The 24,081-nt window shown below is 34.6% G+C and overlaps 1 protein-coding gene across 2 annotated transcripts in view; it reads right to left on the bottom strand.

Moving 5' to 3' along the window:
• TEC (tec protein tyrosine kinase) overlaps positions 1 to 24,081 on the bottom strand; it is a 93,181-nt gene that overhangs the window by 6,886 nt on the left and 62,214 nt on the right. For both annotated transcript variants that reach the window (XM_074229498.1, XM_074229499.1), the window contains exons 5-15: positions 22,760 to 22,841; positions 20,984 to 21,112; positions 19,271 to 19,311; positions 16,807 to 16,979; positions 15,974 to 16,039; positions 9,894 to 9,948; positions 8,767 to 8,846; positions 8,078 to 8,211; positions 5,659 to 5,733; positions 4,169 to 4,340; positions 3,856 to 4,072 (exon numbers count right to left, since the gene is read on the bottom strand). In XM_074229498.1, coding sequence (XP_074085599.1) covers positions 3,856 to 4,072; positions 4,169 to 4,340; positions 5,659 to 5,733; positions 8,078 to 8,211; positions 8,767 to 8,846; positions 9,894 to 9,948; positions 15,974 to 16,039; positions 16,807 to 16,979; positions 19,271 to 19,311; positions 20,984 to 21,112; positions 22,760 to 22,841 — 1,224 coding nt within the window. The remainder of the gene's footprint in view (positions 1 to 3,855; positions 4,073 to 4,168; positions 4,341 to 5,658; positions 5,734 to 8,077; positions 8,212 to 8,766; positions 8,847 to 9,893; positions 9,949 to 15,973; positions 16,040 to 16,806; positions 16,980 to 19,270; positions 19,312 to 20,983; positions 21,113 to 22,759; positions 22,842 to 24,081) is intronic.

The following is a 24,081-nucleotide window of genomic DNA, read 5'->3' as shown; positions in this document are numbered from 1 at the left end:
ATTACAGTCGGCCAATCAATGAGACCCAGAGTAAATTGGGTTTAAGGCATGATCTTTAAGGAAGAAACTTGGCCAATAAACCCCAAGATATCTTGTGAGGTTCCAGCAATCAAAATCTGCATTCCTTTGGGCAGAGAACTGGCAGGTAAGGATATGACAAGCTATGTGGACAGAAGGAAGGGAAAGGAGAGGAAAGGAAAAGAAAAGAGGGGAGGAGAGGAGGGAGAAGAGGGGGAGGAGGGGAGGGGAGAGGAGTGATGCCTAGCTGGTCATTTCCAGTTAACTTATAAGCAGTAACCCATACCCATGAAAGGGAGGGGAGGGAAGGGGAAAAGAGGGGAGGGGAAGGGAGGGGAGGGGAGGACAGAGAAGGGGAGGGGAAGAGAGAGAAAGAGAGGGGAGAGGAGTGATGCCCAACTGGTCAATTCCAGTTAACTTATATTATAAGCAATAATCTATATCCATGTTCTTCCATTTCTCAAAGATGTGAAAGAAGGTCTCATACTATAACTCTTCTTTGGGATCAAGTTTGGTTACTATAAATTGAAGCACTCATGGTTTTTTTTTCTCATTTCTCATTTCAATTCTCTCATATATATATAATATATACACATATTTAATTTTTGGAATAAAATAAGCATTTCCATAAAACAGTACAAAAAATGTACATGAAAACATAAATCTTCTATGCACAACTTGTTATTCCTTTTGAGATATATAAGAAAATTATAATGTAAATTTCTTTTTTATTTGTTTTAATTTATTGTTCTTTCCACTGATATCAAAAGCATTGTTGTAGTCATTGTATATGATTTCCTGGTTTTGCCTACTTCACTTTGTATCAGGTCATATATGTCTTCCCATGTTAAGCTTGTTTACTATTTCCAGTATACATATGTATCAATTTGTTTAGCCCTTCCACAAATGATGGCTATCTATTCTATCTAGTTCTTTGCCTCCCCTAAGAGTACTGCTATAAATATTTTGGCCTACATTTCAAGAGTCATTGAAATTACAAAATCTGCCTGGGGTGGTTTTATATTTATGAATTTGTTTTCTGACCAAAATCACTATGAAAAGTTTAACCTGGTAAACAGTAAATATGAAGATTTAAATCATGGAGAGAAACAATTCTTTGATTTCACCTCACCTTCCTCATTTAAACTTAATCCTTAAACTTCCTCCCCTATAAACTTAATCTCTTCATTTATATACTCTGCCTCCTTTTCACCTCTACCCCCCAAATTCTTACCCAAACAAAAATGGTTGTGAGGAGAGAAAGCAATATAGCTACAAGTAGTAGGAGAGGAGCTCTATTACACAAAAACATTTCATTCTAATACTGAGTCCATATTCAGAGAAAAATCAGAATTTTTTTAGGGAAGCTGTGTCACTTCCAAATTGTACTCAAGATTTTTCAGAGATCCAAAATCCAATTTCAGTGCTTATTACACTTGATATGCAAGCATATGCCACTGTTATTGCAGTGTTTACCTGTGATTAAGTGACTGAATGAAATAAAGGAACTGCCTTTCCCTAATAAGGATTGTGATACATTTTCCATTTATTCTCAGATACTGTTCAACAGCTGAGAGCAGCAGATATAATCACACAAAAAGAAACATGAAACACAAATGTTCAGCATACCAAAATAAAATATTCCTGAAAACAGAAATATGACTGTGACTCCTAACTGTCTCAAAGAGAAAATACTTAGCTTAATTCGCATAATCTCAGAAATGGAAACTCAGAGGCTTTCGGGTCCAACCAATCCCTGACCAAAACTTCTCTCTACAATATACCTGACCTTGTAGATGCCAAGGGAACAAATAGTCTTGACATGTTGAGAGAAAGAGAACTCCCTATCTTGTCTGGCAGCCCACTCTATTTTTAGAAAGCTCTTATTCTTGGTCTTTTCTTATGACAGCAAACCTAGTACCTCTTTTACAACTTGCAGCTGTTTTTCAAAGATCTAACCTCTAAGTCCAGGAAAACAAGAACTAGACTCTTTTCATCTTGATAGCCTTTCAAATATCTGTAGATAAATATCATTGTCCCAAGTTCTCTCTTCTTGAGAAATATTATATGGTCCTTTCTTTTCTTTTTTAATTATTTTTTTTAGGGTTGTTTTTTTTTTTTTGCAAGGCAAACGGGATTAAGTGGCTTGCCCAAGGCCACACAGCTAGGTAATTTATTAAGTATCTGAGACCGGATTTGAACCCAGGTACTCCTGACTCCAGGGCCGGTGCTTTTATCCACTATGCCACCTAGCTGCCCCCTTTTTGAATTATTTACTGAAATCTTTTGACTTATATCCTATTCAGTATATGCCTGCCCTATCAGTTCCACTTATCAAGTCATTCCTAGAAAAAAAAATCATTAAAAAAAGGATCAATTCAGGAATACTACCAGATTCCCCTGCATAAAAGGTATTCAATAAATGTTTGACTAACAAAATTTTTTCTTCTTATCTCTATAAATGAAACCAAGGAATAATTCATTCTGTTACTAAACTGCACCCTGTCTAGATAGTTTTGTTTTGCAAGCAGATACTTCTTTATTTTTCATTAATTTATAACTTCAAAAAGAAGAAGAATATTAGTGTAAAAGATTAAACATGATGAAAACTATATGTACTTCATTTAACCAGACTGTGGATTCAGAGGAAAACTGACATCAGTCTCCAAAAGATACCAAATATTAGCAAGACAAATTCAGCTCTGGTATAAGCAGAAAGTTTCGGTGCAGAGATCACAGTATCTCCTTATCCCTGAAAGTCAGGACCATGGAGGCCCTTAAAGAAAAATAAAGGAATGAGAGAAAGAATATAGAGTAATAGGTAAGGAATAAGGAGAAAGGGAATGAAGAAAGAAAGAGGGAGTCAGAGGGCATGGAGAAAGGGAATGTTGTTTTTGTTGTGGTGGTTTTATTTTTTTTGCAAGGCAATGGAGTTAAGTGACTTGGCCGAGGTCACACAGCTAGGTAATTATTAAGTGTCTGAGGCCAGAATTGAGCTCAGCTCTTCCTGACTCTAGGGTGGTGTTCTATACACTGCACCTAGCTGCCCCTAACCTACAGTTTAAGGACCCCTAGTGGGACCTTGAATGTATTTCAGAAAACAGGTTAACTTGGATGGGGTCAAAATTACATCTTTATGTCAGCATATTTGATTTTCTTTTTAATCCTAGGTATGTTTTATGTAAATACATAAAATAAAATGTAGGGGTGGCTAGGTTGCACAGTGCATAGAGCACTGGCCCTGGAGTCAGGCGTACCTGAGTTCAAATCCGACCTCAAACACTTAATAATTACCTAGCTGTGTGGCCTTGGGCAAGCCACTTAACCCCATTGCCTTGCAAAAACTAAAAAAATAAAATAAAATAAAAATAAAATGTAAATAAAAAATCATTTTAAAAGTTTAATTTAAAAGATTAATATCTGAGAAAGAGTCCATAATTTTCAGAGGCTTATTCAGCCATTTTTTAGATGTACAAAAAATAAGACCAGAAAGAATCACTCAGCAGATAACCAAGGAATTTCTGAAAGTTACATGTTCAACTATTCATGTACTTAAAAGAAAAATAATCTACAATCTTCTTATTCTTTTTCTACTAAGTACAAGGAAATGTCTACTTTATTGAGTATTTGCTAAATTCAGAATAAAAAGAAATTTTAAAAAATGTTTTAAAGAAAACACACCCCATAATTATTCCCAAATAAAAAAACTCTTGCAGAACTAACAGTCTTGCAATTCTACTACTAATTCTGAATCCTAAGTTGTAAGATACAAAATACAACTAATTTTGGAGATAATCTTTACCAGAAAGTTTGGCTGAAAAGCCAACATAAAATTACCAGATCTCTGTGGATGAAACTGTTCCTCTCCAGGTACTCCATTCCTTCACACACATCTTGACACATGCTTAGCAGAACATCTCTACTGAAATGACCATGTCTTTGTCGAAGGAAGTTCAGAAGACAACCACATTCCATGAACTCCGTAACAATATAAATGGGTCTTTGCTGGGTGCACACACCATAAAGTTGAACCAATTTGGGATGGGTTAGCTTCCTAGAAAGGCAAAAATCAAAACCAACACTATTGCTTTGAAAACCCTTGTTCTGACAGGTACATACAGCAGAGCCAAAAGAAAAGACAGAGACTTACATCATGACTTTGGCTTCTTCAATGAAGTCTTCCTCACACATTGCCCCTTCTCGAATAGCTTTGATTGCCACTTTGTACTGGGCCCGCCATTTGCCAAGTCTGACTACCCCAAATAATCCACTTCCTAGTTCCCTCATAAAAGTCAGCTCTGAAGGGTTGATCTCCCATTTTTCTGTACAAAAAAGAAAGTTTTAAAAAATTCAAGGACCACAGGATGGCATTACAGTAAACAAGACAGAATCATAGGATCACATATTTTGAGCTAGAAAGAACTTTAGAAACCAAATAACCCAATTCTAACATTTTAAAGATGAAGTAACTAAGACTGAGAGTTCAAGCAGGGTCACACAGCAAGTTAGTGTTTAAGGCAGGATTTGAACTCAAATCTTCCTGATTCCAAAATGAGTACTATGTCTACCATGCCATCTAACTGAACTCTGAATGAGCTTCCAGAACAGGATAGAGCAGCTCCTAATTTTGTCAAAATAAGACTATACTCCCATTGATGTACAGCTAGGTGATACAGTGAATAAGCACAAGGGCTTGAAATCAGGAAGATCTGAGGTCAAATTTGATCTCCCATACTTACTAGCTATGTGATCCTGGGCAAGTCACTTAGCCCCTATTTGCCTCAGTTCCTCATCTGTATAATGAGGGCACACTAGAAAAGGAAATGGCAAATTACTCCAATATCTTTGCCACCAAAATTCCACAGACAAAAATGTCTAGCTATATGCAATCATATGGAGACAGACATGACTGAACAATGAATGTGTATGGGTCACTAAGAAATATGGATGAAAAATAATAGTCTCTAACCTCAAGAAGCTTCTAATTAAGATGAATAATTTAATAGTTTTTTCCTCATAGGTCTGTGAGCAATGAACACATTGATTAATTTGTATAAAATCTAACAGGATGCTAGCATTTAATATTCTTGAAGAAAAGCATTTCCTGTTTCACTATAAAAATGTGAAACAAACAATAGCAACTTCATAACTATAAGATGAATTCATATTGGTAATACAATTCATAGTTGCAGGTAAGAAATTTTTTAAAAAAAATTCTTGGGCGGCTAGATGGCATAGTGGATAAAGCACTGGCCTTGGAGTCAGGAGTACCTGGGTTCAAATCTGGTCTCAGACAATAATTACCTAGCTGTGTGGCCTTGGGCAAGCCACTTAACCCCATTTGCCTTGCAAAAAAAAAAATTCTTGCTGTGGGGGCAGCTAGGTGACCCAGTGAATAGAGCACCAGTCCTGGAGTCAGGAAGATCTGAGTTCAAAACTGGTCCCCGACACTTACTTAGCTGGATGACCTCAAGCAAGTCACCTAACCCTTGCAAAAATCAAAAACAAAAAACAAACAAAAAACCCTCTTTTTCTGTATTTACTAAAATTTTAAACTTCAGTCTCACTATTTGGAATTTTTTACACCCTGAATCTGTCCTATGATAAGCTACCCAAAAGAACTGTAAAGAGAAATATTACCATAGCTAAATCCTGCAGTTGTAGGTACATTCTTCCCTTTTGCACTTACTGGGTACCGAAGTCTGGTGACAAGCCCTTAAGATGAGAGAAAATGTTAAAATAGAACATACAATGCTAACCCTCTTTATTAATTACATTATCACTATAAATTCATCTATTCCATTCATTCATTTATTCATTTTTGATCATTGAGAGATTTGATTTGATTCAATGAGAGATAATATTGTACAATGCTAGACAAAGTCAAAAGGTTTGGGTTCAAGTTGACTGCCTGGCAAGTCAAAGGCATCTTCTCTGTGCTCAACTAGCTCATGTTTAAGTGAGGTTAATATTACCTGCATTCTTCCCACAGTCTTACTTCATCACCTCACCAGAAAATGACTCTGAATTCTCCAATGCTAGACTGACAAGGTTCACACTCTGGCAGGATCTATGAAACCGCAGAGGTTTTTGAGGACAGGCTTAGCAATTGATATCATGAATAATGGCTGCTGATATCCTAGCTAAGTTTGGAGATACTCATACCAGAAAGTTGGCTTACTGAATTATTTTAGCCATAGAATTCATGAAATCATTGTTAAAAACATGGAGATGTTGTGATCTATATTGGTAAAGAGAATACCCACTAAGGAAGTTAAAATCTTTAGAAATCTTAGAGTATCTGTCTCACATAGGTTTGACAAGAGTTAAATGAGATCATGTACAAAAAAGAGCTGACCTGGCATATCCTGGAATTAGTCCAGGTTCTAAGAATGTAGATCCAGGGACCCCTAACTACTTAGGAAGCACAATGAGAAAACCATATAGAGTCTTGTCATTCAATTAAATAAAGTTATACCTTCCATATTGTGTGGGTTAGGGGCATGGTGACCCCTCAATATGGAAAATTCAGGTGAATTTTTTTAGTTCTCCCTTTGTAAGAGAAAGGTCTAAATTTCTTCTTCAATGGAATGTTTATAGAGCTTAATTATAAAATTTTGGTTAAGTATTTGGGCAAAGGCTCTGTGTTTTCTGCTGACCTTTATGTGTCTTCTGCAGCTTCCATAAACCCTCCCCAAAATTCCCATTTAATTTCTTATGCCAGTCCATGATATATCAAAACCAGGGTGGGGAAAGTTTCAATGTGGCAAGGATAACTGTTATGGTATCCCAGACTATTCCAAAATGCTCCACAATTTCTTGTATCAAATGTATGCTGTGAATTTACATAGTATAATTTATGTATTAAAATGTTTTTAGCATTCTTTAGATTGAAGATTTTTATTCAATCAATACCATTTTATTTCCTTAGAAGTTCAATTTATTTAGATATTAAAATCACATTAAATTCTAATAGAATAATAATTATTCATTGAAGCACAAACATGTATTAAACTTTTATTATATGCCAATACTGTTCTGAACACTATAAAAATAGATAGCTAAGTCCTTGCTTTTAAAGAATTCATAGTCTAATAGAGCAAGATAACATATAAATGAGAATTCTAACACCAGGCAGACAGAAAGATCTAATAGTCCTTAGGGTGCAATGTCAAGGCAGATGGAATGTATCCTCTTTATTACCATTTCTACTGAAAAAAACCATTTCCATTTCTGACACTGTACCACTTGGTGGTGACAAGGCCTTTGATGAATAGTGGATACAAACAAAGTATCTAAATTCAGCAGATTGAAATGCCTCTTGGCTTTGGGAGAGGGAAGACTGTCATTAATATTTACTCCTTCTGGGTCCCATTTTGAATGCATCACTTTGCCATATTTCTTCCTATCTAAATTAATCTTTTCCATAGTGGGGGTGAAATATTATTTGATTTTAACATGGTTAATTGAACTAAACTTTGCACTTTCCATAAAAAAGGAATTTCCTAAGCCAATCAATAGTGCAAAGCTGCCAGCTAAATTTTTTCCACAGTTGAGGGAATTTCGTTCAACCAACAAATATTGACTGATTCCCCCTCAGCTAATGATTTTAGCATATAAAGTGTATATATGCAAATGTTCTTTTTAATTATCAATAATTAAATACTTTAAAGCAGATAGAATTAAATAACTACAAAGGAAAATCTGAGTGACATTACTTCGAATAATGAACAATATAAAATAGGAGGTTAAATTGAAGAAGGAAGATATTAGAATAATTTACTGTCTTAATATATCAAGTTAGTTTAAGGGTTCAATAGCAATTCCCAGTTTCAAATATATATGAATACACACTCAAACAGATGCACATAACTGATATACTATGCAAAATGATGACTATATAAAATCATTTTCAAAGTTCAAAATAATTTAAGCAAATTAAAATTAGATTCTAAATTTAATTACAAAATTATATTTTCTGAAAGATAAACCCTAAAACCTGATCATGTCATTAATTATATTAAATAAAACACTTTTTAAAAGAGTCAGATAACTTTACCTGCTGCATTGTGTTTATGGTATTCAATAATTTCAGGAATTGAACTAAATGCATGTTTTTCTGCTAGATAGTACTTCTTTGGAGATGTTGTTGTTTCCTTTATATGATAGTGTCTAAATCCTGATGAACCTTCCCTGAAATAAAATTTTTTAAAAAAGAATTCATCTTTACAAATTTGATGACTTATTCTTGAAGCAATTCATAAAAAGAGCAATGAACTCTTAAGACTCAGACTTGGAAAAGGATTTGGAATAATTACAAATAAAAATTAAAATACAAAAACTATTTGAAGGATTACTTAGAATCCTTCAAAATGCCCTTCAAATATATCCTGAAAGATCCAAATTTTATTAGGTACACACAATATACCAAATGTATCTTTCACGTGACTGTCTGATAGCCAGAAAGAAACATGTAGCAATGGAGAATACAAAGTAATAATCAGTGAAACTTAAGAAGGGATTCTTGTGTGCTGGTCATGTCAAATTAGTCACATTTTTGGTGTTTTTTAAAAACAGACTGGTAGATCAAGGGAATGCCCTGGATATTCTATATATAGATTTGAATGAGGCATCTAACAAGCTCTCTCACAATAGCTTTGTGGAAAATAGGGAGAAAAATCAGTTGGAAAGCATTAAGTGAATCTGAAACTAACTGAATAACTATATGCTAAAGGTTGAATGACTTACCCTCCAAATTTGGTGTAAAGGGAGACAGTGTACATGCCTGGTTGACTGGAGTCCCTCACTATGAAACCACCTTCTTTATCCTAAAATTGAAGTACAAAACACATTTTATGTACCATAAACTATAATTCATGTCATAAAAATAAAATGCCAAAATTCTTTGCAATTAATCCGTATTTTTTTCAGTTCCAAAAATTTGGAACTGCCTATATTTAATGACACGTAACTTTCTGTCCAATTCTGCTTGTATTTCCCTCAAAAATCTACCCTACTTCTCATATTTCCTATTTCTATGAAGGGCAATGATATACGTTCATAACCATCAATAGTTATTATTTAGTTTATGCTATATTAGCTTTAATTTATACTATAGTTAGTCTATATAAACATAGAACTTCATGAAGTCAAGCATCCTCAATTCCCAGGTGCTAAATATTGAAGTCTGAAGAGCTAAATAATATGTTCTAGGTCTGGGTTTTATACACACACACACACACACACACACACACACACACACACACACACACACACACACAAATTTTAAAGTCTAAATCTGTTTGTTATCCTAATGCTCTTAAATTAAAGAAGGTAGCATAGTATACTAAAAAGTCAGGGAAATAATAGGTTCTTTTCAATAACCAACTCTGAAAAATATTTTTATATATAAAATTTAATCAACAAAATATATTATATATAATATATTTCATTTTATAATAAAAGAATAGTTTGTGTTTTAAACTATATTTCATACAAATATATGTATAATATTTCATATAAGCTATATAAAATATATCTATGAAATATTTTTCTGAGTTGGTTAATTTAAGAGTATTAGAACAACTAGCAGATTTATCCTTTAATACATCTATATTTTATGAAGCTATTCTCACCTCACTAATTATCACAAGTATAAAATGGTACCACATACTATCAATGAAATCACATTAAAAAAGAATATTACAACCCTTCCAAGAAGGGAAGAAAAAGATGACTCAGTTAAATATTGGACTGCCTGTAGCAATAATGAACAAGAAAGAAACAGAATTAAAAGGTAATTAACAGTTACTATCGATATCTACTATGGTAACAACAGTAACTGTATCTCCATATAAGATAACACAGTCACTCACTTCACTTTTCAGGAGTTGCTCTGCCTTACTCCTATTCATATTTCGACAATACCATCTGAAAAAAAAAAAGAAAAACAAAAAGATTTGAAATTCATATTCTTTAAGATTCAATTAAATATACTCCATTCCATACTAGGAACCTGATTTTAGGGTCGGTGACACTATAATTCTATCCATAATGTCTCTCTTTATTTAAGAAAGAAAGAAATTTAAAAAAAATAGGGGAGACAGCTAGGTGGCGCAGTGGATAGAGCACCAGCCTGGAGTAAGGAGTACCTGAGTTCAAATCCAACCTCAGACACTTAATAATTACTTGTGTGGCCCTAACCCCATTGCCTTGCAAAAACTTTTTAAAAAATTGTTTTGAAAGTGAGGGTTTCTGGAGGATACAGCCAAATGGCTTTCACCCAGATCAATCTACTCCATAAGTTTTCCTATTCACCCATTCCCAACCTCTTGCCTATAGTCATCCCATAATACCACATCCATAAGACTTAGAAGCAAAGCACATTTAGGCCTGAAGCTATCAGGGAAGAGCCTGTAGTTTTCACTGTGATTACAAGGTTCCTCTCATTTTAATACCAAATATTTATCAAATTTATCAAATATTTATTGCAAATATTTATCACAAATACTGGACTGAAAAAATTGATTCATATGGTATTGGTTATTGTCTTCATACTCATCAGTGTCATTCCCTGCCCCATTTCTCCTAATCATTCCAACTCTTTCATTATTTCTCATATGGAAAAGCTCCAGCAAAACCCTAAAATTCCTTGATTTCCCTAAGGATGAGTCTGAAAGATAGCACAGAGGCAATACAGAGTCAAGAAAAGATAAACAAAAGAATAATAAACTACTGTGGAAATAATAAGAATAGCAAACAAATCAATCTCATAGTGGCTAATACACAGAAAAGAAGTTTAGAAAGGAACAAAGATATAAAAAGTCACTAACTTGTTAAAATTACTACTATTAATATTAGTTAGAACTCATGATTCCATAAGAATAGGAATCAGCGCCTTGACTATAATTTATAGTCCTAGAGATTTATCTGGGGCCACAATATGATTTGCGAACAGACACATAGCAATAATATGTCAGAGGCAGGACTTTAAGCCAGGTCTTCCTGGCTTCAAAGAAAGTTCTTTCTTTCTCTGTCATACAACACACTGCCTCTCTAAAAGTTAATAAGAACTAAAAAATAATTAATATATGCATATGCCAGATTTTTCTTTTGCTTGCTTTGAATACTGGATGTCTGTGTTTGTTGCTAAGTGTTTGGAATAATAATGATAATGATAACAATAATATTCAAATCCAGAAGAAAAAAATTATGTGTCCTTAATTATGAGGTCAACTCCCTGCCAAGCACAGGTACTCTTCCAGAATCTCTAGATGCTGTCAGGTATCTTTCTAAACCCTAGGGATCCCTCTGTTGTCACAAAAGTTGGAATTGATTCTGTTCCAGGTAAGGAGGTGGGTGCCTTTGAAGCAATAGCAGGAAGACCCAGAAGTCAGAGACTTTGGACTATGCCAAGTGATTCATGGTAGGACAGCTCTCTACTTGCTGAAATAACCTTTGTGTCAAATCTCCAAGCTCTGCCAAGATCCTCTCTCCTTCATAACCCCTTCTTTAATGGAATCATCAAGGGATGGAGGGTCATGTACACACTCTATGAACCTACCCTTTTAGTGCCAGGCTCATGCATCCTGAGATCAAAGTTGCTTATATATTGTGATGCTATGAACAGTGATGCTAAAAGCAAATTCACTCTCCAAATATCTCACCTACCATCCTGCCTGAAATTCTACCATGAGAAATTTATTCCTTTGGGTTAAAATACAATTCTAGAATACAAGCTATTATCGGTTGCCAAGAAAATCGAAACATATGTCAGCCTCTGGGAGATCACTGAGCCACACATGTGTTATATGCCTCAATTCTTACTCTCTTTCTGGAAAGTTTATGCCTGTAAAACTCAAGACTGACTTGAACATATAGAAGAGTCTTTGTATACTCACTTGCAAACTAGAATATTCCTCAAAATTCTTTGTGGAGTACAAAAGTCTCACTAAAGGGAGAGGGAGGGAGGGAGGGAGAGAGAGAGAGAGAGAGAGAGAGAGAGAGAGAGAGAGAGAGAGAGAGAGAGAGTAGGAGAACAGCCAGTGGGAGAACAACCAGTGGATTACACAATTCTGAATCACTACTCCAAACAACACCCAACACCACCTTCTTGGCATAGCCTCAGCATCTCAAAATTCAGACTGATGGTTTCTAAGATGAATGCAAAACTAATATGGGTTTCTGAGAATCCTGAGAATCCTTATAATATGCCTGCTCTAAAACTACAATCATGATCACATCATGTGAACATTCTTGTATCTTTAGAGTTGATATGAATTTGCATCTGTGTAGACCAACATAAACAATTTAAAGTGGATTAGATGATCAGATTACTTAGATACCTAACAAGAACTCAAGATTTGAGTTTTCCTTTTCCTTTTCTTTTTTTCTTTATTTTTTTGTTTGGAGAAAGGAAACAATAAAGGAGAAATGTTTTAAGGCACTGAGTTACCTTAGGAGGAGGAATTGTAAGGAATCACAATGCTGGGATTTCATTTTCAATCAATCTAATTCAGAATTAGGATCCATGAAACTAGACTTATATTAAAATAAGATAACTGTACTTAAATATAATTGATTTCTACCATATTCTTTTATGTTTTAATTTGTGCTTTTAAAAAATTATTCTAAAAAGAAGAGTCCCATAAATTTCCAGGCTGCCAAAGAGGTCCTTTGTACAAAAAGTTAAAAAACCTTTCTAAACCTTTTAACCCTGTTCTAAATAAATGAACGGCATAATTTTAGGCAGTAGGAGGAGAAATATGAAGACATTACATACTGCAAGAAAGGGGGACAAGGAGTACAGATAGCACAAGAGAAGGAAGGGAGACAAAAGGAAAGCAGAAGGCACTAAAGATAAACTTGCTCACTTCACTATTTTGCCTAGGGATGACACTATTTGGCACAAAGGTTATTGCTTAGGGATGACAAGGATAAATCACCCTTTCACACAATAAGTTCTAACCCTATTTAAACCCTGGAGTTCTTTCCTCTTGTCTCATTTTTCCACTGCACGCATCCTGTGATTTCAACTCTGCTCAATTCAGTTCATATTTAGTTATATTAATAAATGTTAATCACTTAAATAAGCATGACCTATTGGTCTTGATCTGGTACAAAACACTCTCTATACCTAATTCTCTATACCTATGTTTCTTTCCTTTGGAGAACAAAGGAATTGGAGGGGGGGGGAAATTGGACTAGAGAACTTTCCAATTTTATAGCCTCAATACAAGGAATTATAAGGGAGTATACTAAACACTGGAGATAAGATAAAAAAAAATAATCCTTGTCTCAGAGTCACACTGCACTTTGGGAAAGGGGAACAGCAGACAAGGGGTGTTGAGAAAGGGAGATAATAAAAGTTATTGTAGAAAAAGGATAATAATAGTTGGTGGGGGAGAAGGGGGGGTTAGGAGAATTTTGTATATACGAGTGACATCTGTGTTGAGTCATGAAGTTAAAGATTCTAAAAGTTAGAGGCAAAGAAAGTACTGCAGCATCACCCCAGTGTGGTTACCAGCTAAGCCCTGGATGTGAAGTCAAGAGTTAAGTTACTGATAGACCTAGGGTACTCAGAGGCTACCTGGGTAGAGGTAAATAGCAACCACTAGATCTTTTCTTTTGACTAGAGTTCTTACAAGTGCTATTCTAAAAGCAGTATGGATCCTGTCCATTTAAATAATCAGAGAATGAGTTCTTTTTAGTTTAGTAAATTGAAAGCAGAATAAGGTGAGGCCTATAGACCAAGGAACAGAGCTATGAGATAAGACTGTTGTCTGGCTTTCCAGGTTTGGTTCCCTTTAAGAATAACATGATATGAAAGACACCAGGGAGCAGAGAAGAGCTCTTTGCCTTCCCAGACTCAAGGTTCACCTTCTTTCCTTACTTCAACTTCTCATTTGTATTCAAATGATATGAATGAATGAATGGCATCGCCACTTCCTGGAAAGCCATGAAGGGGTTCCTGGCACCACATTCTACAAATTGCAAATTCACTGAGTCATATGTAGACATAGGGTATATAAGACATCATCAGAGTCCAGTTTTAGCTTACGTAAATTTACTGAGTCATTACAATAGACTTCAGACCATTATTGAAAATTCTTGCCTGAAACTAAATGAGCAAGGAGGGCCTTAAACAAATCAAGTTCCTGTATTCTGATGGAAAGTCAAATGACAGTAGGATCATAGATTAAGAGCAGAAGGAGACTTCTGAACTCTCATCTTAAAGACAAAGAAACTGAGGTTCCAGAGAAGCTAACTTGCCCAGGATCACACAGTAGTTAAAACAGCAAGGTAGAGCAGTGGATAGAAGGTCAGGCCTGGAGATGACACATCTTCCTGAATTTAAATCTGGCCTCAGACACTTACTAGGTGTGTGATTCCAGGCGAGTCCTTTAACCCTGTTTGCCTCAGTAAGATGAGCCAGAAAAACAAGGCATTTCAAGTATCTTTGCCAAGACCCCCAAATGGGGTCACAAAGAATTGGACATGACTGAAAAATGACTCAGCACACAAGTAGTTAAATGGCAAAATCAGAATTTGAACTCAAATCACCAAATGTCAAATTCAGCACTTTTTCTATATTACCTTATTGAGTTTTAGATCCCAAGCAACAACACTTCATAGCCCACTGTCTCATTGTTAATATAGGGTATCAAGTTTAATGTTTAAAATTATTTTTATTTTGTTCTGTTTTTGCTTTGCAAGGCAATGGGGTAAAGTAACTTGCCCAAGGTCATACAACTAAGTAATTATTAAATGTTTGAGGCCAGATTTGAACTCAGTTCCTCCTGACCAGTGCTTTATCCACTGCACCACTGAGCTATCTCCTACTGTTTAAAATTGAACTAAGATGTTGAGGACACTATATATATGGACTCTACACTTTAGGAGAACAGGATTTTAGAACTAAAAGGAACCTTAGAGCTCATCTAATCTATCCCCTCCCCCATTTTATCAATAAAGAAACCATGGCTCATAAAAATCAAATTGCTTGCCAAGATTCACACCGGTTGTGTATAGCCTAAATGTCTTCATGTTCCTCTAAGTTACTTGGGTTTTTCAGCCGCATCACTTAAAATTTTCAAATCTTCCTATATTCTGAAATTCTAATAATTAGTTCTTATTCTTCCTATACTTATTACAACAGCAATAAATCCACTTGGTGGATGATGCATTTCAGCACCAAGGTTCACTTTTTTATTTTTCTTTTAAGCAAAATTTCAAGATAGCATTATTGAGGAGAGGAATAACTGAGAAAAGGATATATACACTCATAAAACGAATGAGTGAAACTTTGGTAGGCAGTTACAGAGCGGCTCGTGTGATTGTAGTCTTAACTCACATGTATATTATATTAAAAAGAGGTTATTCTGTATATCATAAGCACTCCAATAATGGATGAATAGACAGTACTGCATAAGCATTCATAGGATAACTTTTGTATTTTTTTCCAAAAGCTGCTTTAGATTGACCTCATTGTGTGTATGGGTTATGCCTATGTGTGTATATAAGTACACATAACAAACAAGACAGTACCTCAAGGTAGGGAAGGAAGGGAAGGAGAGATGGAGTTGGAGAGGAAGCAAGAGAAAAGGAGAGAGAGGAAGAGATAGAGGGGGGGAGGAGAGAATGTCAAAGTTAGGGAGAAAAAAAGGGAGAGAGAATGGGAGGAGAGAAAAAAAGAGAAAGGGAAAGAAATTGGGAGAGGGGGAGAAAAAGGAAGAAGGAAAAGGGGGAGAGGAAGAGAGAAAGAAAATGAGAGAGGCGAGGGGAGGAGAAAGGAGGAAGTAGGAGAGAGGAAGAGGGAAAGAAAATGGTGAGGGGGGAGGAGAGAGAGTGAGGAGAAGGAAGAGAATGAGAGGGAGAAATAGAAAGCCAGAGAGACAGATAAAGAAAGAGATACAGAGATTATTTTTTTTTTTTAGTTATAAAAATATTTACTTACTCATATTGATCTAAGTTGCTTGATTTCTTCCCTGTAACATAGTTGCTTGGAATGTATCCTTCACTCCTAGAAGTAAACATTGAATATTAACGGGGGGGGGGGGGACACTACAATTCCCATCAGGGCAATTCAGGAGAAACCCTAAGCATCACTGAGTTGGGACACAGGTAATGAGTGAATCCTCAGGAAAGCTACAGGTTAAGCAAGAATGAATGCTTTGGACCAGGAAGAGGGACTCTTTTCACATACACAGCAGTTCAAAATACAAATAAGAATAGTATCACTGGAGCTAAATATGTGGGACAGAGCCCCAGTGCCTTTCAAATTAGGTTGGGAAGATATTGTTATAATGCAACATTCCTCATTATTTTTTAGGAAACAAAAAATATTTTATAGTTTTCATTATTTTAACTCCTTACTAGTCTCAACTATGATTACAAATTAATTTTAGATGAATGAGAAAAGGTTAAATTATGAAATTAAAGGGAATGAGGAGAGTTTGGTGTGAAAAAAATCTAAGTTTAAATTTTCCCTTAATATTCTAGGGTTCCTGGAAAATAGGAGCTATATAAATTATATATGCTTTTTCCCTTTCCCCTCCCTCTTTTCTCATCCTTTCCTTATGAAAAAAAAATCACAAATCACACTTCTTTAAAAAGATGAAGGAGGTAGCTCCCCAAAAGATCTTATAAATTTAATATAAGTATACCATAAATATATCTATATAGATATAAAACTGAAAAACAAATATTTCATTACTTAAGAGACACATTCTGTCCATTTTTCATACAATATTCTCCAAAAGGAATAAAATTTAGACAAAGTCTATTTACCCATACTTATCTCTTGCTCTCCACCAGTGAATATCATTTTTTTCCAGTATAATATATTCTTGGCCTCTCTCTAGTCTGAGATCATGTGCTTCTGTTGCTTGGAAATCATACATTGCTACAACTATTTCTTCATTTTTATCTTCTTCAGGCGGAAGAGGAGGTGGAGGCCTTCGCTTTAAAGGAAAAAAAGGAGATAAAAATCTTATCTGCCTAAAGCGAGCACAAAATTTTGACTTGTTAATTCCTTCCATTACTAGATTCATATTTTATATGAATCATTAAATATTCCAGGTTTGTAGGGTAGAAGGTAAGTAGAAACACTAGATTCATCTAATTTTATCAGGAAGTATATCATCCTATGCTGGATCTTGGTATCTAAAGAGAAGACCAAAGTTTCAAAAGGGAGAGAAACTGAATAATGACACCATTTCACAGAGAGTGTTAAGTCAGAGGTAGATGGAAAAATAATAAAACTACCTTAAGTTGAGTTTAAGGTACCAGCAAGAAATCCACATAGAGATGTCCCGTTGGCAATTTAAGACATGGATTTAGAAATTAAAATAGGGCAAGGTTAGAAATATAGATTTGAGAGAAAGGTGCATAGAGTTGATGGCTAAATTTAATCATGAGAATGAATAAGATTGCCAAGAGACAAAAAGTAAAAAAGAGTCAACAAAATTACTAACAACAGAACTTTGGGGAACCCCTACCTCATCCAGTAAGGAAACAGACAAGAAACCAGAAAAGGAAATGGAGGAGCAATTAGACAGTTGGAACCAGGGGAATATGATATCTCTAATAGAGGAAGTCAGTAATACCACGTGCATACAGAAAGATCAAGCAGGAAAAAAAGCTGAAAAAAATCTTGGATTATGATTTTAAAATATTTTCAAGGAAAAAAGACAGTCTTATCTATTTACTCACTGAGAGCTCTCCTTCCAAGAAACAGGGACTCTGAAGAAAACAGTTGTAATACTGATGAACATAATATGCTAGACCAATTTCATTCAACTATCTTATTCCTAATCACATTCTCCACAGCATCTATCCCAAACCTCTTTTTTTGCTGAAAAATGCTATTTGATAAGTTCCCTTTTCACTCATTCTCATCTCCTTTCCCCGTCTTTAACACAGTCCTTTTCCTTACAAAGATCAATTCCACTCTTCATGTGCCCCTGAAACAATTCTTTCTCACAAACTGAATTTTCAATCATCTTCTTTCTCTCCCATCTTCTATCTCTCCTTTTAAACCAGTTCCTTATTGAATTCAAATATAGCCAAGTCTCCCCCATGCTTTAAATTTTCACTAGATCCTGTCATTTCACAAGCTGTCAACATTACAATCAATTATTCATTCTTCCTTATCACACAATCAGTTGCCAAAACTTATGAGTTCTACCTTTACCACTTCATAACATTCTTCACATCTGATTCATCTCTACTCAGAGTTAGTTAAAACCCTCATCAGCTTTTTCCTAGTTTATTACAACAGTCACCTAATTGATCTTTCTGGTTCAATTTTTTCCTCATTCCCATCCATTCTACACAATTCTGTTAGTGTCATTTTACTTAAGTGTCTCTCTAACCTTGTGACTCCCCTATTCAACTATGTCTAGTGACTTTCTATTGCCTCTAAAATAAAACATAAATTCAGCACTACCTACCCTCAACCTAGTTGTCTAGTATCAATATTTTTCCTTCTCCTTCACATTGCAACCTAGCCAAATTGTTCTCTCTGTTCCTTCCTACAACATTCCATCTCTCACCTTTGTGCTTTTGCAGTGGAAATCCCTCCCACGCCTGTAATGAACTCCTTCATTGCATTCACCATATGGAGACGCCCTTCTTCTTTTAGGATACAGCTTAGATACTATCTTCATCATCAAGTCTTTCCTGATTACTCTCAGCTGCCAATACCTTCCCCAGTACCTTGTATTGAACTACTAGGTACATAATGCACATAATCTTTATAAATTATCAATTTACAGATTTTTTAAAAATTGTCTCCCCCCATTAGAACATAAACTTGTGCATAGGGATTATTTAATTCTTTGTATTTGCATCTAAATTGTTTACTATAGTAACCTGGCATATTTATTTTTGTTGTTGAGTCTTTTCATTTGTGACTGACTCTTTGTGACCCCATTTGGGTTTTCTTTTACAAAGCTATTAGAGAAGTTTGCCATTTCCTTCTTCAGCAATTTTTACTTATGAGGAACCTTAGGTAAACAGAGACAAACAGCTAATAAGCATCTGAGGCCAGATTTGAACTTAGGAAACTGACTCCAGGCTCAGCACTCTATCTACTATGTCACCTCACTACCCCTTTTGGCAATAGAAGATACTTATAAATGTTTAATTAACTAACTGATTAAATAAGAATTGATTATTTTACAGATTAAATTAATTAATTGATTGATTATTGATTAAACTACTGATACTTCAAGAATTAAAGCTCCCCTACCTTACTTTTTTCTGGTGCTGGAGGTAGTACTTTCTTTATACCTGAAAATACAAATTTAAAAAAGAGGGTCTGATTCACAAAGAAACTAATAATCAATCGATAAGAGAAAACAACAATGCAACTTAAATCAATTTCCAGCATATACACACAACACAAATAATTTATAGGAAATGAACATACCCAGAAAAAATACTCTGATTAATTGGGAGAAATTAGAAAAATATATTAAAGACTTCATAAAACATTGAACAACTGGCATTCTGATACCTTGGATTGTCCATAAAGTATTTAGTATGATATAAATAAATATCAGAAAAGAAGAACTAAGGTGCAATAGTTTCTAGTATATTGGGCTAGATAGCATAGTGGATAGAGCACTTGCCTTGGAGTCAGGGGGACAGGAGCTCAAATCCTCCTCAGATACTTGACTTTTACTAGCTTTATGACCTTGGGCAAGTCACTGAACCCTGATTGCTTGCATCCAGGGCCATCTCCAGTGTTCCTAATTCAAATATGACCACTGGAACCAGATGGCTCTGGAGGAGAAAGTGAGGCTGGTAACTTAGCACAGCACCCCTCACTCAAATACAATTCACGTGCTTGTGAATTATTTTCCTGATTATTTTCCTGATGTCATGGTCTTCTTCACAACTGAAGTACAAACATTCTCATTATCGGGGTTTTGAAGGAGCCTCTGAGTTCCATTAATCCAGTTTCCTGAGAAGTTCGGAAATCCCTTCTTCAGTGACCCTGGCAAATGGCTATTTAGTTTTAATCAGATACCTGAAATAACAGGAGTTTACTATCTCCTGGGGAAATCCAATCCATTGTTAAATAGCTCAAATTAATTGGCCAAGCATATTACAAAGTATCTAGAAGAATTATGAAGTCAGATGAGAAAATCAATGTAATAAACCTAACAACTTTTAATATTTAATAGTTTTAGCACTATTTAATTCCTAAAATTGCAATAATCAGAAAGCATCCTATTATTTATAGATCTTACTTATTAGTTCATAAAGCTGAGACTGAGTTAAGATTTCCATGTTCCTTAGTGAATAGCAATATGATAATTCTAACTTATTCATAAACCTGTAGCTCTTTTAACTAAAAATAAATCCTACCCTTGCCAAAAAAAGAAAAAACCCAGCTACACCTCTAAAATGGTATAATGATGCACAGTGAGATTCATTAGTTTAAAAAATTGCTCTTGCACATATCACAATGAAGTTCCAACATTTTTAGGTGAATACTGAACCAAAAGCATAAATACACAGAGCATGATATCCAAATTTAGATGCATGTGGTTAGGTTTAGGACTAAATACAACATATTTTTCACTATGCATCTGAAAATTATCTATTTGATAGAAAATAAACAAAGGTTAAGTGACAAAAAACATTACTTATGATATTTCAGGCAATAATTGTGCCTGATTGCATATCAAGATAGTTGATTTTTGTGCACATGTGTATATGTTAAGTCACACAATGGAAAACTCCACCATCACTACCACACTCCATAGACCATTTTTTTCAATTCCTTAAAATGGTCTTAGCAATGATAGTTTTTTATCAACAGCATACTACTAGGAAGCAAGTAATTCAAAATGAAAATGACACATATAGTTGCCTCATTATCTGTATTGATCACAAATATACATCTCCAAAACAAATATTAATAATAATTGAATGAAAGCAAAATAACACTCACTACTCTCAAAGAGATTATATTTTTCACATCCAGGTGCTAACTTTTCTGTTTGTCTGCAACACTGATAACTTCCATCTGCCCAGAGTTTGGGATGATATTTGACCATTAGGTTATTGTTATGCTTGATTTCTGTAATTCAAAGGAACATCCAATATTAGTGAAGACAATGCACCAAAATAACAATTTGACCCTTGAAACAATATTTATTGCAAAAGTTTCATGATAAATAATTTAGGTTAGAGTAATCCATATAATAATACAGTGAAATTGCCCAGTTTTCTTCCTTTTTTATTACTAAAGAAACCTTTGTTAACATATCCGATCTTTGTATGTTGTACTTGACAATAAGAAAAGCATACTGTTCCATGGAAGGGATGATAGGAGTTTATGCAAATTAAGCTATCTTCATTTTTAAACATTGCATGACAAACCCAATCAACACTTATGATAGGAGATAAGGCAGGTTAGTACATATAGTACAGAAAGTAAGACTATTAATACCTTTAACAATAAAACAATTATCCTACAAAGGAAAGTGAAATAAGAACAAGAGAGATATGGACAAATGTTATGGAAAATTTAAGAAGGGAAAGGACACTCTCACTGGGGGGTATTAAGGAATAGCTTCCTAGAGAAACAATCACCTAAAGTAACCACTTTAGAAAAGGAAATAATTTTGACAGGAAGATATGAAAGAAGAAAAGGAAAAGCCATTTAAGGTACAGTAGGAGGACAAACAAATGCAGAGAATAAGGAGATGCAAGGATCATATATTAATAATATTTATTATAACTAGATCAAGTTTTAAAAGTATTTAGACATTTACAATGTATTTTATATTATTTAAGCTATTGGGCCCCACAATATCCCTGTGAAATAGGTGTTATTGTCATCCTGTATTATAAAAAAAAATGTGAAACTGAAGTACAGAGAGATTAAGTGACCAGGATCATATATCAAGCAAGTGACTGAGTCAAGAAATAAACCCAGACTTCTAGGACACTAAGGTCCATCGAACCAAAGTGCACCCCTTCTGAGGAGAGTCCTATTGGGCTAGAATAAAAAAGCATATGAAATTATGTAACATGATAAATGCCAGAAATGGTAGGTCAGAGTTAAGAATATGAAAGACCAGCAATGCCAAGATTAGGGATTTTTATTTTGCTGGCTAATGTAGTAAAGTATTGAGACTTCCTGAGTCTTAATCATCTCCTGTGAAGATCATGAAGGAGATATCCTAGAACAAGACTATTTAGGAACTTATTAAAATTGAGAGAATGGAAGGGGGAATGGGAAAGAAATAAGAAAAAATATAACATCTACTATATACCAAGCACTGTGGCACCAGATAATTAAAAAGACAACAAGGGAGAACAAGGAAACATGTAGATGGCAAGAAATCCAGCACATTCAGCAGAGGAATGATTAAGGGTGGGGAAACCAGCTCACCTGGTTTCACCTAGGAAAAAGTTAGCTATTCTATAGCTGGTATTAATAGAAGTACATACATTTGGCTGCTAATATCGCAAAATTAAATAATATCAGAATTACTCCTGTCCTAAATAATTAACACACTACTTTAATTCACTTAATCAACAAGGTTGTGGTCTCATCGTGTCAGTAGATCTATTTTTTTCATTTATATAAAGAGAAGATATATAATTCCCTATAAATGGGAATGACTGAATAGAAATATTGGTGGTATTTTTGTTTTAATTGAGACATTTTTTGCCCCTAAAATTTTTCACATATCTATATTTATCTACATTTTTTTACCTTCCTTTAAGCTTTTCACCCATCGATCTCTGCTCTGTGCACTGGGGGCAAAAATGTAAAGTGTAGTTGAATCATGGACAACCTGAAATGAAATGAAAGATTAGTCCAGTGAGAACTATTCATATACAAAGTTTTTTTTCTTAAGAGACTTATTAAAGTTTATTTCAGATTCAAAGCACTCCAATCCCTTTCTCATAAAAACACGACTTCTTCTTTCCTTCTTACAATGGCAACATATTTTTAAATGGCTCTTATAACAGAAGGAAAAAATATTAAAATACAAGTGAGAGAAATACACAAATCCCAGCTGCTTCTATCACTCTTATGCCCTGAAAAAGTCCTCGAGTGAATTTTCAGAATTTTTCCTTTAGCATCCTCCCTCAATGTCTCACCATGGCATGGAAGTGACTTTGGATTCTTTAAATCTATGCCAGTGGAAAGTAAATTCTGGCATGGCAGCCTTACATCAATTTGGGAAGGTTTTGAGTAAGGACCCAAAGGGATAAATCTTTCTGAAAGAACCAGTCTAGAAAAGTTTAGAGCATCATCACAAGCTAGCTACTAAGTGTTGAATTTTTAGTCACAACTCTTAGAGACTGTCCTAAGGAATAAAAGGAGACAATACACACTAATGAAATCATAGATCCCTGAAACAGAGAAGTATTAGGAAAAGTATTTAGCATCTCCTTTTATTGCTTCATAAACACTAGAATATCCTAAATTATGTCCTATAGTTTCCTGCTAAACATGTACTTAAGGGCTTTAAAAAAATCTACATCATTTAATCAAGAGAAGAAAAAATGGCAAAAAATATGAGAGGAACATTTCAACACAGTCATCTGTCAATCCATTTTATTTTTCTCAACCAAATGTCTGAGTTTTATTGTGTTTTTTAATATTAACTCTAAATGTACATAAATTTAAAGATTCCAAATGGATTACTTAGTGGAATAATTTTACATTATTTCAAACTTTTTCTCCTATCTATAAAATGAACCCATTTTATTTGGTACCTTTCATCTTCCTATCCATGAATCACAAGTATACAGCTGTACCTTACTTTATTGCTCATCCTAAATAATTTACCCACCATTGTTAATTCTTGAAATCAGTAGTTATTCCCGCATTATGTGAGTACCTCAATACATGACTGAATAGACATATTGGCGGCATAATTGTTTTGAAACACGCCTGTCTTGTCCCTTAAATTCTTTCCATAGCTATAGTTATTTATGTTTACCTTCCTTTAAGCTTTTCACTCCTAGTATTTGCTCAAATTCAATAGCTAAAAATCAGAAATTCTACCAAAGATAAAAATAGCA

Source organism: Macrotis lagotis, chromosome 3 (genome assembly GCF_037893015.1).
Source record: "Macrotis lagotis isolate mMagLag1 chromosome 3, bilby.v1.9.chrom.fasta, whole genome shotgun sequence".
Classification (NCBI taxonomy): Eukaryota; Metazoa; Chordata; class Mammalia; order Peramelemorphia; family Peramelidae; genus Macrotis; species Macrotis lagotis.
The sequence above is the reverse complement of the archived record's forward strand: the minus strand, read 5'-3'. Positions and strand labels throughout refer to the sequence as shown.